We start from the raw sequence: 13,996 nt of genomic DNA on the forward strand, positions 1-13,996 counted from the left end.
GTATTATATCACGTTTCGAACTGTTTTCATATTTATCTAATTAATGTTACATGTAAATACTTAAACTAAATAATACATTCGTGGTAAAAAAACGTAATGCAAACCAAACGACGTAAGATGCTGCGTGATTACTTGGCAAGAAATGATGATAGAATGTGGAGAAAGGTTAAGATTCTTCATTTGTGATGAAATCGACGTAAAAATGGAATGAGTAGATTTGCCAAATTTAGGCCACTCCTAAAATAAAAATACGTTTATATTACCTTTAAATCTCGTTAAATCGCCGAAGTTAAACTACACTAAGTGAGCGCAATTAATTTTCTTAAATAATCATGTAAGAAATTACTGTATGCTGTTGGCGAATAGTGTTTTACATTTCAAGGGCGATGCTACAAAAGTTTCTGTTTGAAAATTTGAAAGAAGAGAAAAAGATTTTGGAAATTTTGAAAATTTAAATATTTGAACATTTGAAAATCTCATACACGGAGATCTATCCCATATCTTAAATATGAAAACAGGAACTTGTATACTATCGATATTTATCGATTAACAAAGTTTCCTTTGTAATTAAAGTACCTGTTAGTAGACTTAGATTCTGAGAATGGTCTAGGCTCAAGTTGGGGGTTGTCCGTGGTTGGCTTTAAGTTCGATAAATTAGGTTTGCCTGCACCACCGGTTAAAAGAAGGGCCTCGACAGGTGCAACAACGACGACTACGTTGCCCAAGTGCACACGATAATTCTCAGTTCCCTCTTGTCGTTGATCATAGTGGTCATCCAGGAGGTTCGATTGTGGATCCTTTATAATCGACGATTCCTCGATCGATGTCTCGTTTGCAAGCGGTAGACACTCGATTCTATCGGTAAACAACGCAACGATTATCAACACCGTTTTAAACACTCGCATGTTGATCGATAACATCGATAGGATTCGATTGTCGGTGGTATTTTCGTTTAGGGGCGCGAAACAGCTCGTGAGATAATTTGAGAGTCGTAAACGATCAATCGATAGAAAAAGTTTTCCAATCGGAAGAAATTGTATGCTCGTGACGTGATGAAGAATGAACGTCCTAACGATGCGAAGGATGAACGAGGTGTGACCAGGCGTGACGACATCTCCTACCGGCCGCTGATCCTGGTCCCCACCTGGCATGGAAACAGATTGAGTTCAAGAACCTGGCCTCTGTACGTACATGCTTGCATACATAATCGAGTAAAGCTCTGATTGAAATCGGTTCCTCCTTTGCGCATTATTGCTAATACTTTTAGAAGAAGAATCATAGAAAATAGGAATATATTAGCTATGTATGTATATCGTCATTTTTAACCCAGCTATCAAAAGTAATATGTATTAGATTTACTTTCAATGGACCAAATTTTCTTATTTTAATCATATTACGTAGTTATTTGATTTGATTTATAATTAAGTTAAAATCCCATTGAAATATTTAATTTCCTAATTCCATCGTCCCTTCTACTTCTAATTAACTCAATTCGAGATGGTGTGTTCTACTCGAGCAAAAGAAGCATGACTATAGCTAGTTTGTTAGTACTACTGAAGTATCCATATAAGGCATAGAACATGTGTTTGTTCGGTATGCTCACTACTACGTTCTCATACATTCACGAGCCGATTTATAAAGAGCAACGACCTCGTGTAGCCCCACCGAGTTCATTTCACCGTTTCCCTGTCTCTTGACTGCCACCTATTACGCTAACCTTGCCCTTGATCTCACATTTCCGCCATACTTGAACCTGACGCATCGGCTTCCTGGTTCAAGTTCGAGTGGCGCGCATTCTCAAAGGTTTATTAAGATGAAAAACTTCAAGGACAGGTATAGGAAGCTGAATACTTACAAATCTCTATATTGTTCAGAGAAACACCCTTCATGTCTTTTCGAACAGGCATCAGTTAACGTTCGTTCACCCTATGCAACTTTGTAAAATGTTAGGTTATGTTCATGTAGCTTGAAGGTAGAAATTATAATCAAAATACCTATTGGTTTAGCAATGGAAGAAAGATGTCGCTAAAGAGGGTGTTCATTCGTTTTTGTAACTTACCGTTTATTCTCTTTTTACATGATACAGATGTATAAATAATAGATGATGTAAATGGTAGAAATGTAACAAGATGAGTTCTATAAAATACATAAAAATTATGACGTACAAGCGTTTCGCAATTTGAATCTTGTGAATCTTTCAGATCAAGAATACTTCTGCGCGCGAAATTTGAATAGGTTTACAGTACGGAAGGGCCTGAATAAGCGATTTGCAATATAATATTGATCTTATGTCTAAGACTACTAGTATGTATATATCACAATTGTTATACGTATATCCTTCATTAAGAATAAACAAAAATCTGTCAATTAAATTATTAAACTATATTAAGTACAGTATCTTTACCTAACTTAGATGCTACTACATACTATATCCATTACAATCTCTCCGTAATAACTCATAAAAAATCTAAACATAGGAAAGTAGATCAAACAGAATAATTTCAATTAAAGCTTTGATCGTGTTGGCAGATGCCTTTTCGGTCCCTGTATCTTCCAGGCCCACAATTCTCGATGCCGTCTCCCACCAGGACTAGTTCGTGAAATTTTCCTAAGTCATTTCGTTCCGCAGATGTTAAAACCCTGTTTTCCTCTTCCTGCTCCTTTGACAGTTGTTTCTTCAAAGAAATCCCTGGTCTCGTAGTCTTGAAAGACTCCTCCTTAACTTCTAGGTCAGACTGGTCAAAATTTTTCATCGAAATCAATTGCTTACTTTTTTTCGTTGAATCGTAGACCACTTCGAAATGTTCCTCACTCCCCAAGAGACTCCTCACCTTTTTATCAGGTTTACTGCCGTCAATGGACACCACTGATGCGCCTTCTAAGTTCGAAGACTTATCATTTTCGATTTTGTTTTCGGTGTTACCACTAGGAATTTCAGGTTTCTCAGAAGCTTTGCTCTTCTCCAGAGCAGATTCCCCTTCTTTTCCTATGTGGACGATTTCAACGTGATAAGGTTCTCTACCTCCCTTTGCGTCGTCTGTTTCGTATACCGTTGCTTCTAATGGCTTCTCAGATGTCCCTTCTGAGACGCTGCGCTGAGATGGTAGACTCTGGAGTTGCAGAGCTTTAGTCGCCAATTTGTTCAACAGGTTGCTGCTCAAAGCCTCACCAATGACGATAAGGAAGTTATCGAGCTTGGTATCAACGTTGAAGTTGCCCACTTGGGTTTGATGGTAAGTTGTTGGCGCAGCATTAGAGTATTGAATGAGCAATCCTAACAAGATGCCTAAAGAGAAGAGATTTAGAGATAGTAGAAAGATTGAAAAATTAAGAAGAACGCGCGAGGTTAACGATATACCAGAAGAAAAAGATTGCAAGAATAACTTAAGGAAGACATGAAACTAAAATTGAAGATATATCTTTTTATAAAAAAAGTTTCAAAAATTCTAATTATCCAGATATCTCTATCATACACAAAGATCGATCTATATTATGCTACCTGGTAACAGAAGTCGCTCGTCGTGGATCACCATATTGTAGAAGCCAGGATCGGCCAAGTCGAACGAAGTCTGATCCTCAACTGCGGGAGATCCGCTTTCATGGATCGGCTGAGCTCTCGTATATAGATCGAGGGAGCATCTCCACTGGAGAGGGTAACAACGCACATACAGTGACCAACGATCAACATAGATGATTAAGGAACGCGAGTGATCCACCATGCCGCGACTGGTTGCGCAGTTACCCGGATATTTTTATCCGTTTTCTTGAATATGGAACGCTTGAGAGAATAGAGAACTAGCGTATATCGTGGTTCCTTAACTTTATTGCACTTTTTTTTACAAATTTGCAGAACTATACATATATGAAATTAGGTGATGCTAAATGATTGCAAATGGTTCGAGGTTCATGGCACTTTTCAGTTTGATTGCGTCTGATAAACATCCTGCGCCGAATTCTTTGCGAGGCGCCCTAAATTATTCAAGAGATTTGGTGCAAGGTTCATGGCCAAACTGCAAATACAATGAATGACAGATTAATTTGTAAAATAAAGTCTGATCTATCAAAAGTCAGCACGTCGATTTAGAACTATATTCATGATTGGTAGCACTCACGGAATAAACGAAAGTCGTCGCTGACTCAATCGCCAGCAGCGATTCTTCCCATTCGGCGAATATCCACTTCTGCAACGTTTTCTTATCATTCTTGTAGTCACATTTTCCATGGGAACCCCGCCAGTGTTTCTCTGCACTAAAGTTTCATTATCTTCGAGCACCTTTCTAGTTTTATCATTGATCCTCATCTTCACGGTACTACTTTCGCTGCTCAGATCTTCTAGCTTCTCGGTCACCATATCTGGTGAAGTTTCATTCATTTTCCCTCCATCTGATATTGAAATATTTTCCAAGTTTTCAGTAGTAGAATTAATAGCTAGGGCCTCACTGATCGCAGTGTCTAAAGTTGAATTTTGAGAAGAGGGATTAATTGTTTCTGTGACATCGATCTTCTCGGTAGTTGCGGAAGGTGTCCAAGAAGGCGCAGAGCTAGTAGGCTTAATGGGTTTCACCGTGAAATCACCATAGTCGTAAATATAATCATACTCCTGCAACCCGCAATATTAAACAAATTAAACCTAATTAGAATCTAATTAGGCTTCTGAAGTTGTAACTTAGACTAATCAGTTTACTACATAGAACACCCTATAGGTACATAAATACGATAGAAGATCACTTGAAGAGCTGCAGATAGGTAAATAGACAGCAATCATAATTGATAAAAGATAACGATATGCATAAAAAGATAATAATAGTTTCCCTTATCGCGTTATCTCTCCTTATCAAACTATTCCATTTCCCCGCAGCATCAGTCTACCATAAACCGTCGAGTTACCGTGTAATCGTTGGTCAGGTCGGCGTTCAGCAACGCCAACACCTGTACATCCTTCAGATGGACTTGCACGTTCAGATCCCCTGTCTGTCGTTGATCGTAGGTCGCTGGCAGAGATAGAGCACCGATAACGCAACAGAACAGAATCAGGAGCGCGCGACGCGGCAGCATGACGGAGGAACGTTCACCCGTTTTCAGTGCACAGAGGGATGTTAGAAAAAGCGAGCGCAAGGATCGTCAACGGAATTCAGACTGAATGCTGCTGCTGGAAGAAAAGCTTTACCGACGATACCCGTCCCTTGATACAGTGGTCAGTACGCTTGGAAACCGGTATTTGTCGTTGAACGGTTACGAGAAGCTCAGAGTCCGGTGCCCGGACATTGGCCCCTCCTGGCCCGTGTACTGATGACGCGATCTCATCCTCATTTAAATGTTATTCCATGAGAACGATTTGGCCCAAACGTCAGAACATTTCACTTGAGACGTAAACAGAGGTCTTTGGCCATCGTAGTGACGGTCTTGGCACTGGAATCGATGTAGGATTGGTATTAGGATAGAAGATCATTTGCTTTCAGTCCTTGCTGTCTGATGAGAAATTTAGTCTGAAGATTCCAAGTACAAGTTCGAAAACCACATTTTCAGATATTTCATCTCAACGTTTAGTACTGTGCACTTAACATATAGTTTTGAAAGTATTATTTGGAAGTGGCTGATTTTGGACTTGTATTGTTCTTCAACTTACCGATTCAATTAAATCTCCTGAACTTCTCTAGCAGAGGTATTTCTCAGGCTCCCGCTTTTTGACAGAAATAAGGATATGATTTATAGGGATCAGTGCGCATGAAGTCCATCACTTGTGACTTACATTAATTATTAATAAGAATTTCGCAGATTTCTATAATTAAAGCAGCTTGTACCGTATAATCTGCTTTGAATTCTCTACTTCTTTATTAAATAGAGAAGATGGAAGGCTGCATAAGCATCAGGTGCATCAGTGGAAACATTTCTAGCAAGCTGCGTTGTTGCGAAACCGCTTCGGATGATCGTGTCTAACAAATGCAGCGTGATCTTTCCACGAATCGTTGACACGCTTATGATTTCAGCGATAGAAACAATCGATTACGCAAGTGAAGCATCTACGAAGATGCTTGTTCGTCTTCTTCGACTGCTTTGATTCGGCAACTTATTCTTTACCGAAATTCGCTACATGGATAAAGCTATCGCAACAATGCTAATGCTTGCCCAACTGCCAATGCAGCTATTCTAAACAGAGCGGCGATGACATTAATGACGGTTCGGTGAAATGTCATGTGTGGTGCGCGTATACGAATTGAGGAAGCTTATTGTGTTGTATTCCTAATACAGTATTTGGTAGCGTGTCCGAAACGAACCCACGCATTCATTTTTGCCTGCTACAGGAAGAGACCTGGCGTCAGGCTCATTAAAACATTATTTCTGCGTCCAGCCGTTGTACATCGCGTCGTTTATCATGTTTCGTTCTGACGTGAACAATGTTTCCATTTTTTAAAAAATCTGGTAAATATCGCTTGTTTATTTATATCGTGGCTCCTTTGTATCTTGTGCGAGAGAAGAATTTTTGTTGATTATGTCGTACCTAACCTATATGTAAAATATTTATCCTTCTGTCATTCTACTTGATGAATATTCTAGTGAAGCACAGCCTCTTAGAAGCTCCTAATTCTTAATGTTGTTCATTGTGTAATTTAATGTACAAAGTAATTATTGGCAATTGCAGGGCAAAGAGATAGGCCCAGATCTTTGCAAGCTTCTCCCACAAAGTCAACAAGTTCTGGGAAATTATTTAGAGATGTATCCAATGGAGATTCATCGGCCCAAACACCAATTGGTACATTGTGCAGCCTTGAGGAGGAAGAAGAAGATAAAGCATCCAATGGAGACACAAGAGAGACTTGTTCCTTTAGCTCTCAGCTCTCTAAAACCCTTCCACAGATCCTTGCAGACAAAGGTGCTCTCGGATATTTCATTCAGTTTATGGAGACACGAAATTGTTTAGCACTTATAAAGTTTTGGTTGGAAGTAGAATGCCTATGCAGTTCATTCAATATAGTAGAAACTAAAGAAAATGTTCAAAGCCTGCATAGTAAAGATAATTCTAATAGACATCCTAATTCAGTGGATGATAATGAAAATTTTCATCATGAAATAACAGAGGATAATATGAATGATTGTGAAACTAAAGTCACATCATTCAATGAATTTGTAAATAGTAATGGTATGGAATCAAATTGTAACAACATGCCAAAGACTAGTCAGATGATAAAAAGAATGCGACAATCAAATAATTACAAGAGGCAAGACATGACTACCATTAGACAGGACGCATTAAGGATTTACAAAAAATATATTGTTAAAGATGCTTTAGGATTAAATCAAATTCCTGAAGATTTAAAAACAGAAATGGAGAATACTTTTAAGTATGAAAACATTGAGCCTATGTTGCAGTGCCTATCAGTTGTTCAAAAGATTGTATACAAGATACTAGAAAATGAGTGAGTGAGAAAGATGCTTATAAATAGCAATTTATTTTTAACATGAGAATTAAAATATGATTTCTTTCAGACACATTAATGACTTTTTAAGAAGTGAATTTCATTGTAAACATCAAATTGATGTTCTCACTAGTGGTAATGTACAATTAACAGATATATTGTACAACGAAACTGCGTTTTTTTATTTTATGGAGGTAATATTTATATCTGAACTATAACAATATTTTAAAATTTAATAATTCAACATTGTGAATGCTATTTTCTAGTTTATGGAACTTGAAAATAAACGGGAGTTATTGGATTTTTGGATGTCTGCTATAAATTACAAACAAAACTTATTGGGAAAGAAAGATACTGCAGATCCTGACGAAGCACAAACTGATGCTTTGATCATTTATGACAAGTAATTTCATTTGGATGATTAAATCTTGAGACTTATTCATAATGAAAGAAATTGCTAACATTGTTATTATTTATACCATTGTAGGTATTTTAGTTTACAAGCAACAATGCCTCTTGGATTCAGTGATAAAATTCGCTTTCAAGTAGAACAAAATATTTGTCATGAAGATGGGGAGGGACCACGACCTGATTGTTTTGATAAACCTTGTAAAATTGTATATAAGTTCTTGAATAAGGTAAGAGAACATTTTAGAACTATACAAAGTATTAACACTCTCGCGTGATATCAAAGATCCATAAGATACTGATAAAGCTTCGGAACATTAAATTAAGATAACGTCGCGTTTTTTCAGCATTATCTACCTACTTTCTTATCATCACAGTTATACTACAAATACTTATCAGAGTTGATCAATACTATACAAAGCAGTCCGTGCTCAAGTTTACATCCTAGAATAAAAAGAGCGGGTTGGTAAATCCTTTTTTATACATCGTACATTATTATTAATGTCAAAGATTTCATGTAAATTGTTCCGATTGTAGGTTCCGATTGCAGTAGCGAAGTGAGTTCTATTAGTATTAATATGCACGGTACCCTGCAGGCAGGGAATGAAGGAAATAAAGTAGTCAACCATAAAACGAATATTAACGGTGGTATGAACATTGATACTAGACAACTTTATGACCCAGATTCGTTATGGAAACGTAACAAATATAGGTAATTAAAAATAAAGATGTAACATCATAAAAAATACTTCAATGATTGACTTACTCATTTTTCAGTTTAAGCGTCGGTTATATCGATGAATTAGGTAGGTTTGTTACAGAAATAGAACCAGATCCTCAAAAAAAATGTGGTGAGTTGCTTGTAATACATTTTTAAGATATCCAAATCAAGTTAAAATAACTGTACAAACAAACTTTTAGAATCTCGATTAACACGTGCTGTGAAAAGACTTGTAAATATGGAGCAAGATAAGGTGAGCTTTATTCAGAAGTAATCTTCCCATGAATGAAATTATACTATCGTAAAAATTGCATTAGGAAACTTGCTTTATAGAAACATCATATAATGCATGATTATATTGAATCGTTTCGAGTCTATTTGGTTTCAAACTGTATTCAATCGATATAATTAGGCTAAAGAAGAGTTAGCATGGAAGATCGCTGAGATGATCATCCGTGAGATCACCTCTTTAACTCTAGGAGCATCGAATTTCTCGTCCTGATGGCATATACTACGAATGGTGACATCGATTTCTTTTTTTGTATGATATACTTCGCACTTTAAATGCTTAAAGGTAAATATTTGTTTATTATCATTTTCTAAATATTTACGAATATTTGATATTTTGCCAAAGTGCCAAATTTAATAAGGACAAAATTAAATATTTGTTACCGCAATTTAAAAACTAAATATGGTAATTAAAGTCAATGAGCGCTTATATCTATAAATTTTCGTATTTTTATTACTAATGTCTTCTGTCTCTTTTTATAACGCGTGATTAACATATGCATTTAAAGTAGAGTCTATAGTAAGATTATAATTGTGATCAATGTAGAATTAATAATTAAGAATGTATAATTTTTTTATACTTCATAGTCTTATAAGCTTTTTGGAAGTATTGCATGATTAATTACAAAAAAGGATTTATTTATAAATAAAATCAATATTTTATGATTAGGTTTTTCAAAAGTTGTATAAAAAAATATATACGAACAGGCTTTACTATAGAGCTCTCCCTCTTATTCAAGGTTTACAAGTTATACAAAACGAAAATAACAATTCCATAGTTTTTTAAATTTCTTGAGATTATAAAAGTATTCATTTATATTAGAAACCTTTTACTGCTGATCAACTGTATATCGTCGTTAGCTATATTTGCAACTTTTTCGGTCGGCACTAAAAGGGGTAAGGTGTACATGTATGTTTTTTAGCATGACGATAGAACCTACAGAGCTTACTGCTTTGTGTTCAATATATTGTATTATTTTTTTCATCATTTGACTGCCAAGTATATTGATAGTCCACTGTGTTTGAAATATTTTCTAAGGTACTCTAACATAAGTAGTGTTCTTTATTTTCTATAAAGAAGAATGAAGGAACAGAAATGTTGTATGTGACGAGAACTTACGACATATCTCAAAAGAATGTGATTAAAAGACGCTAATATGTTTTTCAAAACAGAATAAGCAAAGTGCACTTTAGATGTATTAGACACAAGTAAGCTTTCGACAAAATCACTAGTTTTTGAAATTTGAATTTTATGTCCATATTTAATTCGTCTGTAATAATTAAGTCTTGTAAGTATTAAGTTATTTACTTGGCAGTATTTGTTGCAATCTACACATTATATAAGATTAGTAAAAAAATTTTGTTACTGTATAGTCAAGAAATCCCTATATAAGATCAGTCTTATGTAGTTAGTGGTAGTAGGTAATTTAACTTCAAATAAGAATTATTTTATTAAAATCGAATCTATTTTTTAAAAATGACGTAAAAGAAAGAAAGAGTGAACACATAACGTACTAGAATAAAAAATTAGATAGTAACAATTAAAAATGTAAAAAAAAAGCATGCAGTCCAAGACTAGTGTTATTCAAATGTTCGTTGGTGATGTTCTATGGTGCACGCTGGTTCCTTCTGTAAAAACGAAAGAACAATAATAGCTAGTTTACTATTTTCTTTATCAATACTTGCGGCGGCAAGTTTTACAGTATTTTGTCTATTTGTAATAGTAAAATCTATTAGTACTGTATATATTTTTGCAAAGCATATTTATATAATTATATAATTAACAAATACTTGTGCTAGATATGCTTTGCACTCAGGTTTAGCTTACAACAATTAAAAATTAGCAATTAATTGTTATGGTTTCCGTATTTACATAGATTTGTTGGTGCTAGTAGAGACCGAACTTGTTATTCGAAAACATAGTCTTGGCACTCCTTAAAAAAGATACGTACAGGTTTTAGAAAGGCGAATTGATCATTTGTTAATAGCAATGTACATAAGAATTTTTTTATTCAGATAAGAAGAGATGTTGTACAAATAAAATCTGTTAATTAAAAGATCATAATGTTTGTTCGAAGATTCTACATGCTCTATTTTCGGAAGTTCATATTTTTTAGGCATAGTTCTTATTGATTGTAATAAAGAACTTCAGAATTGTTTTGAAACTCATGTTTTTTAATGGAAATATTAGCTATATTTATACATCGTACATTGAAGAAAGTTTGAGTATTTTATATTAACACTTGTAACTTATTACTAATGGAAATGCAGCGTAAAAAATATTAGATGTATAAAAGAAATCTATATTCATTATACAATATTAATTTATATAATGAATTACATTGTATATATAGACGTGTTCATATATATGTAGAAAATAAAATCTCTTGTATTTATAACAATTAACAAACGTGCTCACTGGAAAAAAGCACCTCAATTAAAACACAAAAATACTTCTTCCATAAAGCTTTTTACCAAGTTAGTCATCTTCTAAGGAAATCTACACTAGAATGCAAACGTTTATTAATCATTACTGAATTATATCTATAAAAAGTTAAAAACGATAACTTCATATATACAATGTTTAAGTTTATAAATATTAATCCTCAGAGTCATTCTCGTCAAAATTGTTCATATTGTAATAAGTGATTGAGCACTATAGTTTTTCTTATGGTCCCAAAATTAAAAGTATTAAAAATAGATCTTCTTTCAAAAAATTGTATAAGGCAGTAAAAGTCCACATGTTGAGACATTTGTAACATGGTAATGTTACGATATAAAAAAATTTCGCATATCACAGTTTTTAGAATGAAGAAGATCCATTTATGCTCGTATGTGGCGGACACCCATATTTTGGATCCAATAAAGGTGATGATTCGGTCAACCGCATATTGGTATCCCCTTTTGCAATTTGACTTATGCTAAAATTCCCCAATTTCTGACAACATTCTAATCGAAATTTCTCTCTTTTACCCCATCTTTTGTAAACCAATGCATTGAAAAATGCTTGAAGAGGATTTGTAACAGCCTGTAGGAGAAATATTTATGTTAATTTAGTCTGTTATATTGATGTTAATATTGAAACATATACTTACCATTATGTACCACAGAGTAATAATAGCTTTCATTGGTAATTGAAACCATAAAGTCCACAATAAGATTCCATTAATTAAATTTGGCAACCAACATATATAATATACAACATTGGTCAATGCAAATTTGAGTCTTATTGTCTGCACCAATTTTCTTTCTCTCCCTGTTACTTGCGCTAAACTGCAAGTAACAGCAGTCTGAAGGTCTCGTGTCAAAGTAAAATATAATACAGGATTAGCGATCATTACTACCGCTAAAAGAACGTAGGTAGCACAATAGTTTGGCAGAATACGTAGTACAGCAGTTGACAGGGATGTTAAATTGTGACAACTAAAAAATAATATAATTTTTAGGAGGCTCAAACAATATAAATGTATTATACCAAAAATACTAACTTTGCATCTGGTATATACAAAATTGCTAAACCAAATGTTGTCAAAATTGCAGGACATATCCAAGCAAAGGCATGATAACAAGTAGGATGTCCAGAACGGTCCCCAAGTAATAATTTTATATCAATAGCGTAACATAGAGTCCAGATCCATGTTGCCATGTAAAAATACTGTATCCAAGCCTGAACATACATATTTCTCATTTAGATATAATGCAAAGTTTAAATGTAACATGATAACTGATTTACCGAAGAAAGTGCACAAAAAACAACGCTAGATGTGTCATCTTCCATCGGCATTATTGACTTATAATTCATCCAGAGGGCTGATCTAATAAACACACCTAGAAAAACGAAGTATTAAAGAAATATATTTAAAAAATGTAATCTAAAATTACCTAATGAAGCCAAAAGATCAGCCACTGCAAGCCATATAATAATTTCTTTTCCTCTGGATGCAGAAAAGCTTTGCCATCGATGAGGAAGATTAGATACTTCCCTTGGTAGTACCTACAAAGAAACTCTCTAAGTTTCTCATTATAATACTTACAAAAAACTTTTTACCTGATAAATTGCACCCAAAATGCCCATCAGAGACGAGGCCATACAGACAGCATTGTATACATCTGTGTTGAATTCTTGCATAATAACAATTGCCATGTCCGTTCTATTGGAATGGTGACAACAAAACGTTTGTATCGTTGGATCAGCCATATTCTATTAGATTTTGATTTTATGAACATCGATAAAAGAGACGATAAGAAAAAAACTAATGACGATAAGATACTGGTTTACATTTCATCAATTCTTTTACACACGAAAGTCAGAAATATAAAATATAAGTTCACGATACTGCAGTCAGTCGAATATTACTCTTGAGAAACTCCTAGCAAGAATTAACAAGGCCTCGATCATTTTTATCTTAAAATGAAGCCGTACGATGTTTCCGGTGTAATTCGTTTTGACGCCATAAATAACCAATAAGTACATACAGTCACAGACAAAGTATGTAACTGCAATAGCTTCACAACTTGTATTTAAATGAAGCATAAATTAGAACGTTCGACAAAATTCATTTCGAACCTGTTCTCTCCCTTCCCCTTACATGAGATACAAGAATGCATACATACGAGCGGATGGGATTTAGGATTTAGGATATTTTACAGACATCAAAGAATAATAAACTACTGTAAAAAGTTAGTTTATTTGATGATTTAGAACTATTATAAACTTTATTTTGTTTATGTAATCATAAACAGCAAATTTTTTTTATTCATGATCAAAAAAAATTATAGCACCTTAACTTCTTCATTCACTGAATATTACATTATTTATGTATGTTTTAAATTTAAAGATCTAAAATTATTGCAGAGTTTTTAAAATTGATTAGGTATGTAACAATATGATGTAATAAAACTCTAGATGCAGCAGCATTTTTATAAAATTTCTTTACAATGTTTTTACTTAATAACCTATATAATTCCTAAATACGTAATTTATGAGGTACACACATACATAAAATCTGTGTATCTCCAGCATTTGCAGCGATACAACAATTAATTTTGTAAAAGATAATACAGTACTTAAATTTATTTTCTGCAAAAAGAAAAGGAATTTAAACAACGCAGTTAAAAAAACAGCTAGTGAAATGCCTATCCATCTAGCAGCAGAATCTATGAA

At 34.3% G+C, this 13,996-nt stretch overlaps 4 protein-coding genes across 7 annotated transcripts; 1 reads left to right on the plus strand and 3 right to left on the minus strand.

Annotated features, from left to right (window-relative positions):
* Positions 1-89: 89 nt before the first annotated feature.
* LOC143178828 (uncharacterized) lies at positions 90-1,151 on the minus strand. Its single transcript, XM_076377697.1, has 2 exons — positions 577-1,151; positions 90-237 (listed from the first exon to the last, which is right to left on the minus strand). The coding sequence occupies exons 1-2, from the start codon at positions 1,149-1,151 to the stop codon at positions 177-179; spliced, it is 636 nt and encodes a 211-aa protein (XP_076233812.1). The 3' UTR covers positions 90-176.
* Positions 1,152-2,041: 890 nt separating this feature from the next.
* LOC143179536 (uncharacterized) lies at positions 2,042-5,172 on the minus strand. Its single transcript, XM_076378834.1, has 7 exons — positions 4,888-5,172; positions 4,113-4,600; positions 4,031-4,057; positions 3,914-3,969; positions 3,801-3,852; positions 3,500-3,726; positions 2,042-3,286 (listed from the first exon to the last, which is right to left on the minus strand). The coding sequence occupies exons 1-7, from the start codon at positions 5,053-5,055 to the stop codon at positions 2,502-2,504; spliced, it is 1,803 nt and encodes a 600-aa protein (XP_076234949.1). The 5' UTR covers positions 5,056-5,172; the 3' UTR covers positions 2,042-2,501.
* A 912-nt stretch (positions 5,173-6,084) lies between these two features.
* Pkaap (A-kinase anchoring protein pkaap) lies at positions 6,085-12,603 on the plus strand. Of its 4 annotated transcripts, XR_013001855.1 has the most exons (11): positions 6,085-6,420; positions 6,641-7,415; positions 7,486-7,609; positions 7,682-7,818; positions 7,903-8,053; positions 8,171-8,285; positions 8,361-8,535; positions 8,601-8,674; positions 8,745-8,797; positions 8,957-9,118; positions 12,373-12,603. XR_013001855.1 is itself a non-coding variant. In XM_076377690.1 (10 exons), exons 1-10 carry the CDS (start codon positions 6,396-6,398, stop codon positions 9,044-9,046), a joined length of 1,719 nt encoding a protein of 572 aa, XP_076233805.1. In that variant the 5' UTR covers positions 6,085-6,395; the 3' UTR covers positions 9,047-9,280. The 4 variants fall into 4 exon arrangements, 3 of the variants coding, with proteins under 3 accessions (XP_076233805.1, XP_076233806.1, XP_076233808.1); XM_076377690.1 differs by lacking the exon at positions 12,373-12,603 and having other exon boundaries at positions 8,957-9,280; XM_076377691.1 differs by lacking the exon at positions 12,373-12,603 and having other exon boundaries at positions 8,601-8,629; positions 8,957-9,280.
* LOC143178826 (G-protein coupled receptor 143) lies at positions 10,997-13,382 on the minus strand. Its single transcript, XM_076377695.1, has 6 exons — positions 12,881-13,382; positions 12,715-12,826; positions 12,566-12,660; positions 12,321-12,499; positions 11,928-12,255; positions 10,997-11,860 (listed from the first exon to the last, which is right to left on the minus strand). The coding sequence occupies exons 1-6, from the start codon at positions 13,028-13,030 to the stop codon at positions 11,636-11,638; spliced, it is 1,089 nt and encodes a 362-aa protein (XP_076233810.1). The 5' UTR covers positions 13,031-13,382; the 3' UTR covers positions 10,997-11,635.
* Between the last annotated feature and the right edge of the window lie 614 nt (positions 13,383-13,996).

The sequence above is a fragment of the Calliopsis andreniformis genome, chromosome 5 (assembly GCF_051401765.1).
Source record: "Calliopsis andreniformis isolate RMS-2024a chromosome 5, iyCalAndr_principal, whole genome shotgun sequence".
Classification (NCBI taxonomy): domain Eukaryota; kingdom Metazoa; phylum Arthropoda; class Insecta; order Hymenoptera; family Andrenidae; genus Calliopsis; species Calliopsis andreniformis.

Excerpts from the sequence above, each read along its gene's own strand:
- LOC143178826 (XM_076377695.1), bottom strand. The coding sequence starts at position 13,030 with ATGGCTGATCCAACGATACAAACGTTTTGTTGTCACCATTCCAATAGA. Across the intron at positions 12,827-12,880 it reads TTTTGGGTGCAATTTATCAG|GTACTACCAAGGGAAGTATC; the intron begins GTAAAAAGTTTT and ends GTTTCTTTGTAG. Across the intron at positions 11,861-11,927 it reads TTACTCTGTGGTACATAATG|GCTGTTACAAATCCTCTTCA; the intron begins GTAAGTATATGT and ends TTTCTCCTACAG.
- Pkaap (XM_076377690.1), top strand. The coding sequence starts at position 6,396 with ATGTTTCCATTTTTTAAAAAATCTG. Across the intron at positions 7,610-7,681 it reads CGTTTTTTTATTTTATGGAG|TTTATGGAACTTGAAAATAA; the intron begins GTAATATTTATA and ends GCTATTTTCTAG. Across the intron at positions 8,054-8,170 it reads TATATAAGTTCTTGAATAAG|CATTATCTACCTACTTTCTT; the intron begins GTAAGAGAACAT and ends GCGTTTTTTCAG.
- LOC143179536 (XM_076378834.1), bottom strand. The coding sequence starts at position 5,055 with ATGCTGCCGCGTCGCGCGCTCCTGATTCTGTTCTGTTGCGTTATCGGT. Across the intron at positions 4,601-4,887 it reads ACCTGACCAACGATTACACG|GAGTATGATTATATTTACGA; the intron begins GTAACTCGACGG and ends TGCGGGTTGCAG. Across the intron at positions 3,287-3,499 it reads CGAGCGACTTCTGTTACCAG|GCATCTTGTTAGGATTGCTC; the intron begins GTAGCATAATAT and ends TCTTCTCTTTAG.
- LOC143178828 (XM_076377697.1), bottom strand. The coding sequence starts at position 1,151 with ATGCCAGGTGGGGACCAGGATCAGCGGCCGGTAGGAGATGTCGTCACG. Across the intron at positions 238-576 it reads GAATCTAAGTCTACTAACAG|GAGTGGCCTAAATTTGGCAA; the intron begins GTACTTTAATTA and ends TTTTTATTTTAG.